At 45.1% G+C, this 15,828-nt stretch overlaps 1 protein-coding gene across 1 annotated transcript in view; it reads left to right on the top strand.

Moving 5' to 3' along the window:
- Positions 1–15,828, top strand: part of DNAH2 (dynein, axonemal, heavy chain 2) — a 110,838-nt gene that overhangs the window by 24,793 nt on the left and 70,217 nt on the right. Inside the window, exons 9-13 of the mRNA XM_010843209.1 lie at positions 889–1,094; positions 1,523–1,652; positions 1,939–2,121; positions 3,139–3,353; positions 15,074–15,220. Of these exons, the coding sequence (XP_010841511.1) occupies positions 889–1,094; positions 1,523–1,652; positions 1,939–2,121; positions 3,139–3,353; positions 15,074–15,220 (881 nt within the window). The remainder of the gene's footprint in view (positions 1–888; positions 1,095–1,522; positions 1,653–1,938; positions 2,122–3,138; positions 3,354–15,073; positions 15,221–15,828) is intronic.

Genomic DNA, 15,828 nt, shown 5'->3' with positions numbered 1-15,828 from the left:
CTATTGTTTTCCTCTATTTCTTTGCGTTGATCACTGAGGAAGGCTTTCTTATCTCTCCTTGCTATTCTTTGGAACTCTGCATTCACAGGGGTATATTTTTCCTTTTCTCCTTTGTCTTTAGCTTCTCTTCTTTTCTCAACTATTTGTAAGGCCTCCTCAGACAACCATTTTGCCTTTTTGCATTTCTTTTTCTTGGGGATGGTTTTGATCCCTGCCTCCTGTACAATGTCACGGACCTCGGTCCATAGTTCTTCAGGTACTCTGTCTATCAGATCTAATCCCTTGAATCTGTCACTTCCACTGTATAATAATAAGGGATTTGATTTAGGTCATACCTGAATGGTCTAGTGGTTTTCCCTGCTTTCTTCAATTTAAGTCTGAATTTGGCAATAAGGAGTTCATGATCTGAGCCACAGTTAGCTCCCAGTCTTGTTTTTGCTGACAGTATAGAGCTTCTCCATCTTCAGCTGCAAAGAATACAGTCTGTCTGATTTTGGTATTGACCATCTGGTGATGTCCATGTGTAGAGTCATCTCTTGTGTTGGAAGAGAGTGTTTTCTATGACCAGTGCATTCTGTTGGCAAAACTCTTATTAGCCTTTGCCCTGCTTCATTTTGTACTCCAAGGCCAAATTTTTTTTCATATTTCATTGTGCAGGTAAAATTCACCCCAGAAGCCCCTTGCATCTGGTGGATCCTCCTTAGTTTTTTAGCCATTTTAAGCTAAACCAGTAGGGACAGGGAAGCCTGGCCTGCTGCAGTCCATGGAGTCGTAAAGAGTGGGACATGACTTAGCAAGTGAACAACCACAACACAAGCTAAACCAAAGAACTTGGGACAGGAAGACTCAGACAGGAGGGCAGGAAGCCTCATGCTGACTTCTTTGCAGGTATGTGACTGTCAGTACCATTTTGCCCGCTGGGAAGATGGAAAGCAAGGTCCCCTCCCCTGCTTCTTTGGTGCCCAGGGGCCCCAGATAACACGGAACTTGCTGGAGATTGAGGACATCTTTCACAAAAACCTGCACGTGCTGCGAGCCGTCCGCGGGGGCATCCTGGACGTCAAGAACACCTCTTGGCATGAAGACTACAATAGGTGAGAGGGTCACAGACCACCCCCTCCATAGACAGGGAAGGGGGGCAGGGGAGACCAGAGCGGAGTGTGGGGGCAGCAGGTCAGAAATAGGGGGCGAGCAGGGGAAGCGCATGGTGGCTGCTCAGACGCAGGGTGCCACAGCCAGCCTTACTGGCCTTGGGTCCCGGTTCTGCCACAGACTAGTTAACATGACTCTGGACAGATTGCTCTACCAGCTTGGACCTCAGTTTCCTCATCTATAAAATCCGGTTAGCAATACAGCCTACCCCACTGAGTTGTTTTGAGGACTAAATGGATTCCTGTGTGTGAAGCACTCAGTGCTGATACTGAGGATGCCCTCCGTACATAAAACATCGGAGTCGCATTCAGGGGAGGTTCTTGGGGCCAGGCCACGTTGCACACCCTTTGACACGCCTCTAACGGTGCAGGTTCCGGGCTGGAGTCAAGGACCTGGAGGTGATGACTCAGAACTTGATCACCTCGGCCTTCGAGTTAGTCCGTGACGTGGAGCATGGGGTGCTGCTGCTGGACACCTTCCATCGGCTCTCGGCCCGAGAGGTGGGACTGCCCACCAGCTTCCTTCCTCCACCCCTGGTTCGCTTGAGCTTTCTGTCACATCCTCCTGGTCCTTCCAGATGCCATCCAACCTCCATTTGTGCTCTCGCCCATGTCCTAAACTGCCAGCGCTTCTTTTCTTCCTCTGTCTCTGCCCGCCCCCTCCCCCTGGTGTCCGGAGGGCTTGGGGGGAGGACTCCCATGGCAGGGGTTTAGCTTTCTTCCAGGATGGGGAGCTGCAGGGACCCCATATCCCTGGTCATGTCATTTACTTCCTCTTCTTCGTCAGGCCATCAAGCGAACATATGACAAGAAGGCCGTGGACCTCTACATGCTGTTCAATAGTGAGCTTGCACTCGTAAACCGTGAGCTGAACAAGAAGTGGCCCTACCTGGAGCCCTACATGGCTCAGTACTCAGGGCAGGCCCACTGGGTGCGCATCCTACGGCGTCGCATCGACAGAGTCATGAACGTAAGCCTGGCCTTTCCCAGAACTTGTTCTCGATGCCATGACAGAGTTTGCAGGCTGGGCCCCAGGCTGGTGGGTGGGAGCCCTGGGGGCCAGTCCAGAGCGTCTCCCTGGAGAGGTTTCCTGACCTGAGACTAAGTGGATGCAAGGGGCATGTCAGAGGAACTGGCCTGTCCTGAGGAAGGGCTCATGCTTGTTTTTGACCATGTGTCTCTTAAATCCTTCACCTCCTGTAATTGACTTTCTTTTCCCAACTGTTTTCCTCAAGCTGAATGTCTGTGCTTCTCTTTCTTATTTTATTTTATTATTGGAGTATGTTTGTTTCACAGTGTTGTGTTGGCTTCTACTGTACAGCAAAGTAAATCAGCTATGTGTATCCATATATCCCCTCCCTCTTGGACCTCCCTTCCACACCCGGCCCCCATTCTACCCCTCTAGGTCATCATAGCACACTGAGCTGAGCTCCCTGTGTTACACAGCAGATTCCCACTAGCTATCTATTTTACACATGGTAGCGTATGTATGACAAGGTGTGCATGTGTACTTAGTCGCTTAGTTGTGTCCGAATCTTTGCGACCCTGTGGACTGTAGTCTCCCAGGCTCCTCTGTCCATGGGATCTTGCAGGCAAGAATACTTGAGTGGGTTGCCATTTCCTTCTCCAGGGGATCTCCCCCACCCAGGAATCGAATCCATGTCTCCTGGTCTCCTGCATTGGCAGGTGAATTCTTTACCACTGAGCCGCCTGGGAAGCCCGCATATGACAATGCTGCTCTCCGAGTTCCTCGCACCTTCCCCTTCCCTGTCTTCATTTAGACTATACCTCTTTCGCTGTGCCTGCTTCCTCTCACCTTTCCTTCTGGCTCTCCCTTCCCTCCCAGTAGTCAAAATCGACCTCCATGCTCTGCCTTACACATATAATTGGGGTGTGTGTGTTGGGGAGGGGAATAGGGCTCTCAGGGCGATGATAACACGGAGGAACGTGGCAGGTGGATCCCAGCATCCCTGGTTCTCCTCCACAGTGTCTTTCTAATGCTCATTTCCTGCCCCACATCGGGACCGGAGAGGAGAGTGTGCACACCTACCAGCAGATGGTTCAGGCCATTGATGAATTGGTGCGAAAAACCTTCCAAGACTGGACAGCCACACTGGACAAGGACTGCATTCGGCGGCTGGACACGCCATTGCTACGAATCAGCCAGGAGAAGGCGGGCATGCTGGACGTGAACTTTGACAAGTAGGAGACCCTCCCCGCCCCTCTCCCCCTCCGCTCGTCCTTTCTATGGTGCCTTTCCCTTCCCCAACCCTCCTGAAAATTTTAACTCCCGTCTCCTGGTTCCTCCTTTCCATTCCTCTGATTCTCTCTTACCCCGTAATATGTTTCCTCCCACTTCTTAGTCTTAAAAAAAACAGAACAAAACAAAAAACAACCGATTAAAAATAGAAAATCCGCTGTTACCTACTATACCAGTGATGTGGGTGTCCTGCCACTAGGTGGCCATGGTGGCTCAGCGAAATCATCCCAACCCTGAGCCACTGAGGGGGCTTTCCCGAGAGGCAGTGGGGCTCTCAGGTCGCACCCTCTCCTATAGTTGTAGAATCATGACATTTTCATATCACCAGGTTTTCAGTTTAACCAGTCTATTCATTAGTTATTCAAAAATACATAGTGAGTGCCTTCCGTGTGCTAAGAACCAAGATGGGCACAGGGGATGTGTCCAGTGACGATTCCTTGCCCCCTGTTGCTCTGTAAGTGAACTGTTACACCCTGGAGCCCTGCCTCCTTCCCAGATAAGATGCAGAAGAGAAAAATAAAAAGAGGAACTTGGTAAGGTGGCCTTCTACAGAGATGACAACCCTTCTGATGACAACATTTTCCTAATAGGAAGGAAATCACTTTCTTCTTGATAGGTTTGGGCTCCTTGTCATCAGCAAGCCCCTATAGTAAGAGTGGCTTCCCAGGCTTCTAGAACTGGCTTTAACTCATGGAATGTCCTTATTTGTTGGGGAAAATGCGGAAGAGGCTTCTCCAGAGAGGGCCTGTGTGGAGATGGACAGAGAGACTGAGTGTGTCTGTCCTGGGAGCCAAAAGCAACCTAACTGGGAGAAGATGACACATGATGTTTGAAGCAAAAGAACCAAGATGGGGAGACAGTGCTGAGTGTCTGGTCAGAGGGGTGAAGGGGAGGCAGTAGTGAGAAGGACAGAGATGAGAAGCCACATGGATCAGGAAGCAGGTGACAAGCAGGATGTGAAGACCAGAGGGTAAGAGGTTTGAGATAGGCCTTTGACCAGGGAGGGGTGTTGAGATCTGCTTTGATAGGGCTCATGGTTTTTTGAGGTATGGCCAAGCAGGATCCTATAAAATGGCCTCATAAATCAACAATAAGATTTATTTTTAATATTTATTTATTTGGTTGCACTGGGTCTTAGTTGTGGTATGCAGCATGTAGGGATCTTTAATTGTGGGATTTAGTTCCCTGACCAGGGATTGAACCCGAGCCTCTTGCGTTGGGAGCATGAAGTTTCAATTACTGGATTGCCAGGGAAATCTCTTAAGTACTTTTTAATATGAATAGTAGCATACTGTTCACACTATGGAGAAGGCAATGGCACCCTACTCCAGTACTCTTGCCTGGAAAATCCCATGGACGGAGGAGCCTGATAGGCTGCAGTCCTTGGGGTCGCGAAGAGTCAGACACAACTGAGCGACTTCACTTTCACTTTTCACTTTCATGTACTGGAGAAGGAAATGGCAACCCACTCCAGTGTTCTTGCCTGGAGAATCCCAGGGACGAGGGAGCCTGGTGGGCTGCCATCTCTGGGGTTGCACAGAGTCGGACACGACTGAAGCGACTTAGCAGCAGCAGCAGTTCACACTATTCTTTACATCTGAAGTGTTCTCAAAAGATTTATTTGATTTTTTTCTATTATAAAATTCTTGATCCTTTTAGAAAATTTGCAGAATGCAGAAAAGTAGAAGGAAGAACAAGATTCCCCCAAAGATAACCACTCTTAAAGATTTGGTTCATGTTCCCCCCATTTCATATGCTTCATATGGTTATTTTTCTTTAATTTTTAGAATCTTTTTTTTTAATTTAAATTTATTTATTTTAATTGGAGGCTAATTACTTTACTTAAAAATGTATTTATTTGGCTGTGCCCGGTCTTAGGGTCTTAGCTGTGGAACGCTGGGTCTTTAGTTGCAGCATGTGGAATCTAGTTTCCTGACCAGGGGTGGAACCCAGCCCCCTTGTATTGGAAGTGAGGAGTCTTAGGCACTGGGCCACCAGGGAAGTCCCTCTTTTTTGACTTTTTAAATTAAAGAATTTAAATAACAGAAGTAGTGCATACTGACTGTAAAAGAAAAAAAAAAAAAGAGAGAGATTGATGTATAGAAGAATATAAAGGAAAAAGTGAAAGTCCTTTACACAGCTCCACTCCCTAGAGGTAACCATGATTACCATGTAATCAAAAATACACACTGCACACATAAAACAGGATCCCATTATAAACAGCATTTCTTAACTTGCTTTTTTTGAGGTTAACAATATGTGTGGGAGATTTTCCATTCTGTGTGTACAGACTGCATAATTACTTTTCATGGTTTACAGCTTCCCATGCTTTGACTGTACCATAATTTAATCCATCAACCCTCTACTGGTAGACCTAGAAGTTACATGGTTTCCACAAGGGTCCTGAACATTCTGTGCTGGGGGCTTTCACCTGGACTCCCTGAGTCTTGTTCCCTTCTCCCCACCGTGATGTGTCCACCTGACGTTTGAGCTTAGCACCTGGCCACGTAGCCCCAATAAGCTTAGGAGACTGCTTTCTGTCTGCCGTGATCATCTGTTGTCAAGAGACACATTGGATATTTATCTCAAATACCGTTTGCACAATCTTTATGCAGTCTTTTTGGGCCAAATATTTGTGGCCTGGGTTTAGCAGAAACCCAAATAATGGCTAAAACACTTCTTCCAGAGAGAAGAGGTACCCCGATCCTTTGGCAATTGTTGTCTAGAGGGATCTGTTATAAGCTGCTTTACATTTTTGTGGCTTTAAGCTAAAACTACCTCAATCCAGTAAATAATGTATGGGGGAAAAAACAAAAAATCATGATCACAGGGAAGGATTTTGAAAAGTCTGGGCTCATTAAACCAGTAAAGACATCCAAGACAGTTTCAGCTTTTCTAAACCAATTGATTCCTCCAACGAGGAGCAGATAACTTTATCAAGTACTTTTTTGTGCTCATGATCTAGATAAGGTCTTGAAATAAGTGTGCTCTTCAAATGCCCTGATTGTCCTCAGAATTACCTGGCTCTCCCTCCGTTCTGGGAGACTTCCAGTCCCTAACAGCACTGATCTGATCTTACAAAGGATTTTGTTGTCCTACCTTCTATCCCAAATATTTGAACTCTGAGTCCAAATTGGCTTTTACCACATTTTACAACCAGACCAGCCTTACAGATTGCACTTAACACAAACATATTCCAGATGGCGTCTGTACCCTGGCTGAAAAAAGTTGTGTTATCGCTGTGTAAGCCAACTCCTCTGTGTAGCAGGACTTCTCCAGGGCAGGACAAGGGACACTGGCGTCTGACAGTGTTTTGCGACTGGGACATCCTCTTCCTCCTTTTCTCTCTGGTCTGACAGCGCTTTCTCCATCAGGTCAGTTCATTCTGGGCTGTCAGCACCAACCCCAGTCAGCCTACTTGCCCTGGCTCCATTGCCTGAGCACTTGTCCAAGGAAACAGAAAATATTTTACAAAAATAATTCCCCAGACTGATTTTTTAAAATTAAAATTTTTTTGACCATGCCATGACGAGGCATGTGGGATCTTAATTTCCCAACCAGGGATCCAACCCATGCCCCCTGCATTGGAAGTACAGTGGCTTAACCACTGGACCACCAGGGAAGTCCCAGACTGGTTTTGTTATGTTTGTTTTTTTTTTTAAGAAATGTTATGTATCAGGAAAATAAATTTGCATTCCAGAAACTTCTTGACAAATTTCTGGCTAAGCCTGAGCATCATTGTGAAAAAATGTCCTCATAGGGACACCTTCCTCATAGGGACACCTTCCTCAGCATCAGGAAGGTGTTTTTCAAATTCATCGTATTGACTGACAAGTTAAAATTTGATAATTTGGCTTAAAGTTATTTTGAAAAGTCTTGTCAAGCTGAGGAAATGAAGAAACAATTTAGTGCACTGTTGGATAGTATATGTATCCAAGCGGGCTTACCAAGATGTTGACAGAGTCAAATTCAAGGCCTCCAGCTTGAAGAACGTAAGAGAATATGATTCTGTTACTAGAAGTGTTCCCATACATATTTACACCCCTCCACCATCCTGGTATAGCTATGATAGAATTTGTGGTTAAACTGACGTTCAGTGTTTTTCTTAATATGACTCTGTTAGTATTGTTTACTGTGGAGCCAAATCATGTTCAGTTATTGCAGTTCTCTCCTTGCTTGTATGACACTTGTTCTTTTTGGAAATAACAATGACCTCACTGTTTTTGTTAGCACACTATTCACTATCATTAATTCTTCCAGACCAACCAATAAATTCCTTCAGATAATATTTTCCTTTGCTATCTGACTTATCACGTATGTTACCAATTTTGTGTTCTTAGCGCTATCCCTCCTGGAATTCCCTTGTCCTCTTTCTTCAGTCCAACTGGTTGGTTTTGAGGCCAGGTGTCACTGTGGGACTTCTCTGAGCCTCTTTTGTTATTTGATTCCCCCTTTCCTTTGTCTTCCTCTTTCTTGGTTTATGCTCTTACTTTGATGGAGTACATTCTTTAGTAGCTTTCCATGCTACATGGGAGGTAAACTTTTTGAATTCTTACATGATTGACAACAACTGTTTTCTGCCTGACACCTGTTAGTCCTTCATGGGATTCTAGATTGAAAGCAGTTTTCCTTCATTTTGGCTCTCCTTTACATTGGAGGCTTTCCTTAACTGTCCAGTAATCTGCTGTTCATTCCTATTTGAGAGAGCCTTCTTCCCTTTGAAGAATTTTGACACAGTTTCAAAAATAACACATACTTCAGTGAAGATTGTCAAGGTGTGAAAAACAGCATTTCTTTGTCCACAGTCTCTTAAAGCACATATCACAAATGAGCGCTTGATAATAATTTCCTTCCTTGGTAGAGTCCTCTCCAATAAAGGTGGAAAACTTGCACTGTGATGTCATGTCCTATATTGCTACTTTAGTGCTTGCTTAGTAGAACAGACACAAAATATTCTGAAATTTTCACCTCAGTGTTCTTTTAAGATGACATCTTGGTGATATTCAGGATATAAAGCTTCATCAGAGTATCTTGAGATTAAGGGGCTTTTTATCCTCTTTGATTAAAAAATGTAATTTCTTTTTCCAAAAAAAGAAGAAAACACACAGATTTACGAAGTCAAATGACTCTTACTCAAGATGTAAAAGTGTTTAAAATATTACATATTTTCTCCTGGCATTTTGTGATTTTTAGTCTTTACATTTGGTTCTTGGATCCATTTTCAGTTTATTTTGATTTAGGGAGAGAAGCACAGATGCAACTTGAGTTGGTTTTGTGTTTTTTTTAAATATATCCCCAGATGGCTAGTCAGTTGACCCAATCTCATTTATTGAACTGCTATCTTTATAGTATAACAAATTCCCAAGTATGTCTGTGTCTATTTTGGGATTCACTATCCTGTTCTGATAGGTCTATTTATTCATATGTAGAGACCAAATTGTTTTTATTATTGTCCTCATTACTCTCCTTTTTAGATTTTTTTTCTTGGATATTTTAAATATTTATTTCTCATAAGTACATTGGAATCTCTTTGTTTAGTTCCCCAAATGGTCCTATTTCTATATTTGGCGAGGGGTGGGGTGGGGGTGGGGTGGGGGGACAAGATTGGGTTAAATTTATAGGTTAACTTAAGAAGAATGAACATCTTTAAGATTTGAGTTTTTTCTATCCAAGAATAGCATTTCTTTCTTTCAATTTATTTAAGTCCTGTTCTTTTGTTCATAGATATTTTTCATACATATTAACCGACTAACAAGAAATGTGATAATATATATTAACATCTTTTGGTGATCTCTTAATTTTTGTTGTTTTAATTATCATTGGTTTCTTTTTCTCCATGATAATATTGAACTGGTTATAGTTTTTATATTGGAAAACTTTGATTTTAATAAGTTAATTTTGTACCCAGTCCCTTTTACAACTAATTCTCTTGTTTAAAATAGTTTTTTCCTTTTTAAAAATTTGCTTATTAATTTTATTTTTGTCTGCACTAGGTCTTTTGTTGCTTTCTCTAATTGAAGCAAGCGGGGGTACTCTTTGTTGTGTTGTGTGGGCTTCTCTTCCAAGGCCGGGGATCAAATCCACGTCCCCTGCATTGGCAAACAGATTCCTATCCACTGTGCTACCAGGAAGGTCCAGTTTTTCCCTTTTAAAACATTTTTTTAATTATGAAAGATCATATCATACATATAGAAAATTACTTAAAAACCTACATGTTCAATGTAATCTATAGGTATAAAATAAACACCCTTGCTACTGTCACCTAGGTCAAGGAAAGAATGTGGCCAGCAGTCCAGAAGCCCTCCTACTTATATTTTTCAGTTGAACTATCTGTCAACACTTACAATTCAGGAGACTTTATATAAAAATTCACTTTCTGGCCTCTCTTGAAATCACACCGAGCCCATATCCCATTTGGCAGCAAATGCCTGGAACCCTGGAGCAGTGACTCTTGTAGATGGACCTCTCGCTCTTTCACCCAACTTTAGGCCAAAACTCAGTTGCAGTTTATCGTTGCATTAGAGCTGTGCTTGCCTTGGAGTAAGTGGAATTCCTGAACTTTGCTTTTGATGATGAAATCCAAAGGAGCTGGTGCTTGGTTGGATATTGGAAGGTCGAGGTGAGGGACGACACGGGTTCTGGCCCAGACAGTGGGGCAGGGCCATTTCTGCACGGATGCAGGTGTCCTCGGCTGAGAGAGGCAGCTGAAGCCGCACAGTAGGTAAGGTCACCCAGGGCTAGTGTGCTGGGTGTGCGTGACCTCGAGGGGCTGGCGTGCCAGGGAGCTGTGGGGGAGGTGGATGCTTCGCTGAGTCTCCAGAGTCAGCTGGATGAGATTTCCAAGGGACCCTGGAGAGAAAAGGCTGCTTGTCCTGACGTGTGGAGCTGACAAGAGAAGCACCGAGGTTCAGAAGCCAGGGAGGAAGGCAGAGAGGAGGCCACCAGATGTGGAGACTTAGAGGGGAGGGTGAGGCCAAGGAGGTTCTCAGAGTGTAGCTACAAGAAGTCCTATGAGGAATCCTGGGCAAGCTAGATGGAAGCAGATTTAGGGACTTCCCTGATGGTCCAGTGGCTAACACTCCATCCATGCTCCCAATGCAGGGGGCCCAGGTTCAACCCCTGGTCAGGGAACCAGATGCCACATGCTGCAACTAAGAGTTTGCATGCGGCAACTGAAGATCCTGTGTGCCACGACTAAGACCTGGTGCAGCCAAATAAATAAATAATTTAAAAAATCTTTTAAAAACGCAGACTTAGAGGGGAGGGTGGGAGGCAGCTCTTGGGACTGAGGAACGAGAGGAAAAGAAAGGAAGGGAATTCAGGAGGCCGATTTTTCACAGAAGGCAGGCTGTGAAGGGGGCAAGCAGTGTGATGCCAGGATGTGGAGTCAAGGGTAGGTGGTGTTTTGATTTTGTTTTAAGATTGTAGAAACTTGGCTTATTTAAATGTTGATGGGAAGGAACGAGTAGGGTGGGAGTGTAGGCAAGCTGGAAAAGATGGTGTCTGAGGATGCAAAGGGAAGCTGGATTGGAAGGACTTGACCTTGGATGCAAGGAGGGCCTCTTCTGTAGTAAACAGAAGAAATCATAGGTATGGGGTCAGTTACGTTTATAAGTTTTAGAGCAGGAAGCATGTGGAGTTCTCTCCTGGTGGCTTTTGTATTTCTTTGAGGGAGGAGGTGGGGCTTTCTGTGGAGAGCGAGAGGAGCAGACCAGGTTTGAGAAAGCAGAGGATTTGCAAACAGTCCCTGTGAGAACAGGAAGGACAGGAGATTGGGGAAACCCCAGGGGTGCAGCCTTAGAGGCCAGCTGGGACCAGAGATCTTGGACGTGCAGCCTGCTAATCTGTGTAGTCGTGTGATCTTCTCCAGCTTTGCTTGGCCACCTTCACATGGCCTCAGCAGAGAAGAGAGTGGACAGAGCCAGGGATGGGGTTTGGTCAGGTGGCTTAGACTAAAGAAGGAGGCGAACAGAGCCAGGGATGGGGTTTGGTCAGGTGGCTTAGCCTAAAGAAGGAGGCGAAAGACAGAACTGGTGAGAGAGCAGAGGAAGCGGGCAGGGTCCTTGGAGTAGGGGATGGAGGTGGAAGGGGACAAACAGGCAAGAGGAAAGGCCAGGGGTCAGTGACCTGAACGTCCCCATGGGATCAAAGGTTGACTGGGAGGACTTGAGTGCAGGTACTGGGATGGGCGAGGAAGCTGAGCTGGGGAGGGACCATCTGCTTGGAGACTGACTGTAAAGGTGGCGGGACATGAGTTCCAGGGCGTGGCCTCTGAGTGGGGAGGAGAAGGTCAGGTCACTGGGTGTGAGGTGGCAAAGGACACTTAGGACAAGGGCCACAGACACAATTAAAAAATTTTTGGCATTACTTGTCATAAAGGAGAAAGAAACAAGTTAAATGAATTTTAATTTTCAATCCGGTATTCCCCAGATATTACCTTGCCAATATGTAATCAATGTAAAGAATTGTTCACAGAGAGTTTTATATTCTCTTTTTCATGCAACATCCTCTTTGCCTTTCATCTTTATGTCTCTATTTTATGAGGGGTCTCTGTCATTTATCTTGTATCTTTTTTTTTCTGCTTTATTTTTAACTTCCAAGAGCTCTCTTTGTGTCCCTTTTATAGCATCTTGTTTCTGTCTCACGGACGCTCTTTGTTTCTTATCTCTCTCTCAGGATGCTCGCTGTGATTCTGTTTTTTCTTTCGGGGGTGGGCCACCTTTCTGCATCTCCATCCCCTCTCCTTCCCTTCTGGTTGCTTTTTTCTGTTTAAGGAAAGATAGACCCATTTGAATTTGGAGTTCCAAAGAATAGCAAGGAGAGATAAGAAAGGCTTCCTCAGTGATCAATGCAAAGAAATAGAGAAAAACAATAGAATGGGAAAGACTAGAGATCTCTTCAAGAAAATTAGACATACCAAGGGAACATTTCATGCAAAGATGGGCACAATAAAGGACAGAAATGGTATGGACCGAATAGAAGCAGAAGCTATTAAGAAGAGGTGACAAGAATACACAGAAGAACTATACAAAAAAGATCTTTACAATCAAGATAATCATCATGGTATTATCACTCACCTAGAGCCAGAATCCTGGAATGCAAAGTCAAGTGAGCCTTAGGAAGCATCACTACAAACAAAGCTAGTGGAGGTGATGGAATTCCAGTTGAGCTATTTCAAATCCTAAAAGATGATGCTGTGAAAGTGCTGCACTCAATATGTCAGCAAATTTGGAAAACTCAGCAGTGGCCACAGGACTGGAAAAGGTCAGTTTTCATTCCAATCCCAAAGAAAGGCAATGCCAAAGAATGCTCAAATTACCGCACCATTGCACTCATCTCACACACTAGTAAAATAATGCTCAAAATTCTCCAAGCCAGCCTTCAACAGTACGTGAACTGTGAATTTCCAGATATTCAAGCTGGTTTTAGAAAAGGCAGAGGAACCAGAGATCAAGTTGCCAACATCTGCTGGATCATGGAAAAAGCAAGAGAGTTCCAGAAAAACATCTATTTCTGCTTTATTGACTATGCCAAAGCCTTTGACTGTGTGGATCACAACAAACTGTGGAAAATTCTTAAAGAGTTGGGAATACCATCTGACCTGCCTCTTGAGAAATCTATATGCAGGTCAGGAAGTAACAGTTAGAACTGTACATGGAACAACAGACTGGTTCCAAATAGGGAAAGGAGTACATCAAGGCTGTATATTGTCACCCTGCTTATTTAACTTATATGCAGAGTACATCATGAGAAGCGCTGGGCTGGATGAAGCACAAGCTGGAATCAAGATTGCCGGGAGAAATACCAACACAAATATGCAGATGACACCACCCTTTTGGCAGAAAGCAAAGAAAGAACTAAAGAGCCTCTTGATGAAAGTGAAAGAGGAGAGTGAAAAAGTTGGGTTTAAACTCAACATTCAGAAAACTAAGATCATGGCATCTGGTTCCATCACTTCATGGCAAATAGATGGGGTAACAGTGGAAACAGTGGCTGACTTTATTTTTCTGGGCTCCAAAAGCACTGCAGATGGTGACTGGAGCCAAGAAATTAAAAGACACTTGCTCCTTGGAATAAAAGTTATGACCAACCTAGACAACATACTAAAAAGCAGAGACATTACTTTGCCAGCAAAGGTCCATGTAGTCAAAGCTATGGTTTTTCCAGCAGTCATGTATGGATGTGAGAGTTGGACTATGAAGAAAGCTGAGTGCCAAAGAATTGATGGTTTTGAACTGTGGTGTTGGAGAAGACTCTTGAGAGTCCCTTGGACTGCAAGATCCAACCAATCAGTCCTAAAGGAGATCAGTCCTGAGTCTTCATTGGCAGGACTGATGTTGAAGCTGAAACTCCAATACTTTGGCCACCTAATGTGAAGAACTGACTCATCGGAAAAGACCCTGATGCTGGGAAAGATTGAAGGCAGGAGAAGAAGGGGATGACAGAGGATGAGATGGTTGGATGACATCACCGACTCAACGGACATGAGTTTGAGTAAACTCCGGGAGTTGGTGATGGACAGGGAGGCCTGGCGTGTTGCGGTCCATGGGGTTGCAAAGAGTTGGACACGACTGAGCAACTGAACTGAACTGACTCCCACCTTTTATGCAAGGAGAGGCAGAGACCAGTGTTCTGCGACCCTTGGTTGTCTGATTGTATTTCAGGGACCGGGGCTGGAAAGCTGATTGACAGCTCTGCTGAGCAGGAAGGGGGGGCTTCTCAACTGCAGGCCTGTCTGGATGGGCTGTTTCTTGGCAACTCCAGAGGTCATCACCCTCGGCACATTTCCATTTAGGCTGGTCTGAGGTCACAGAAAACCATCTCTCAAACTCTTTTCCGGAGGATATAGGTCCTGGTGCCAGAGACTGGTGTCTGGGTGGGAAGGGGAAGTGGGGGTCTTAACATTCATGTGTACGTGGTGACTCACCGCCCTGCTTTCAGTGGGTTACTCTCTCCTACAACTGGGCCTGGGGTCCCCAGTCCAGGGACCCTCTGTTTGTCTCTGCACTGCTTCCCCAGACAAGAAGCCTTCAGTCTTAGGCTGGGGCGAGGAGGGGCAGCTTGCTTAACTCCGCAGAGTAGGGCCGCTTCCTAAACTTTCAGCTATTCTGCTTGTTTTAGTCCCACCATCATGCCTTTCCGGAGATCCTTGGAGCTACGGGCCCCCCGAGCCTTGGGAGGGGGTTCTTAGCCATCTCCGCCACCAGCTGAGGACTCTTCTTCTGCTCCTTATCCATCTGCTCTTCCACTTTTCAAATGTTTTCAGTTACTATCTCCTTGTATTTGTGGGTTTATGCCTTAAACAAATGAAACATTCTTTACTGTTGTTTCAGTGGTTTGGGGAGAGGAGCAAAAGTCAGTGGGTCCAGTTGCCTTCTTTACCCGGAGGTTCTGCTTCATTTATTTTATCTATTTACTTAGCTGCGCTGGGTCTTAGTTGCAGCATGTGGCATCCAGTTCCCTGACCAGGGATTGAACCCAGGCCCCCTGCATGGGGAGTGCAGAGTCTTAGCCACTGGACCACCAAAGAAACCCCTCTGCTTCACTTCTTACTTTTAAATGTCTCCATGCTCCCCAACTCCATACCTCTCGAACTGGTGTTGGTTCTGGCTTGCGCCCTTGCACAGCCACCTCAGAGGCTCTGCCTGTGTTTCTCCGCAAGGACCCTGTCGATCCTCTTTGTGGAGATCGACTACTGGGAGCGCTTACTGTTCGAGACACCCCATTACGTGGTGAATGTGGCTGAACGTGCCGAGGACCTGCGCATTCTTCAAGAAAACCTGCTGCTCGTCGCTCGGGACTATAACAGGTGGGGCCCACTCCTCACTGAAGCCCTCCTGCATGCCACTTCCTGCCCTCTCTTTGTCTTTTATCTGCCCCATGATATTGTCCATTTCCTACAGTACACATCCTTCATATTTTGTCCATCTCAAAAAAAAAAAAAAGGTTTCCTGTTCTCTCTCATGTGGCCCTACAATTATTCCTGTCCCTTGTCTTCTATCTTTAGAGTACAGAGAAAAACAACAGGTCCCCTCCCACCCCATCAGGCACTTGGACCATGTATACTGTTGGCCTGAGTCACTTCTTTGGGAAGGAAGTTGATGGCATTAGGTTTATGGGCCCATATCAACATAAGGTTGTTTGAACCAAGATGGCCCTCCTCTTAATCCCATTAGCACTCATCTCTGAAGTGAGGCTTTGCTTGAAATTGGGTACCTTTCTCAGGCCATTTCAAGTGCAAAGAGATGGGACCAGCAGTCTTGTTTAGGTGTCTAGAACTGTGCTGTCCAATACAGTAGCCACTAGATGCATGTGATTTTTTTCTATTTAAGTTAATTGAAATTAAATAAAAGTTTAAAATTCAGTTACTCATTTGCACAGGCCACAGTTCAAGTGCCCCACAGCCACATGTGGCTA

The sequence above is a fragment of the Bison bison genome, unplaced genomic scaffold (genome assembly GCF_000754665.1).
Source record: "Bison bison bison isolate TAMUID 2011002044 unplaced genomic scaffold, Bison_UMD1.0 scf7180017864180, whole genome shotgun sequence".
Classification (NCBI taxonomy): Eukaryota; Metazoa; Chordata; class Mammalia; order Artiodactyla; family Bovidae; genus Bison; species Bison bison.
Note: the sequence above shows the minus strand (reverse complement) of the source record. Positions and strands in the feature narration are given on the sequence as shown.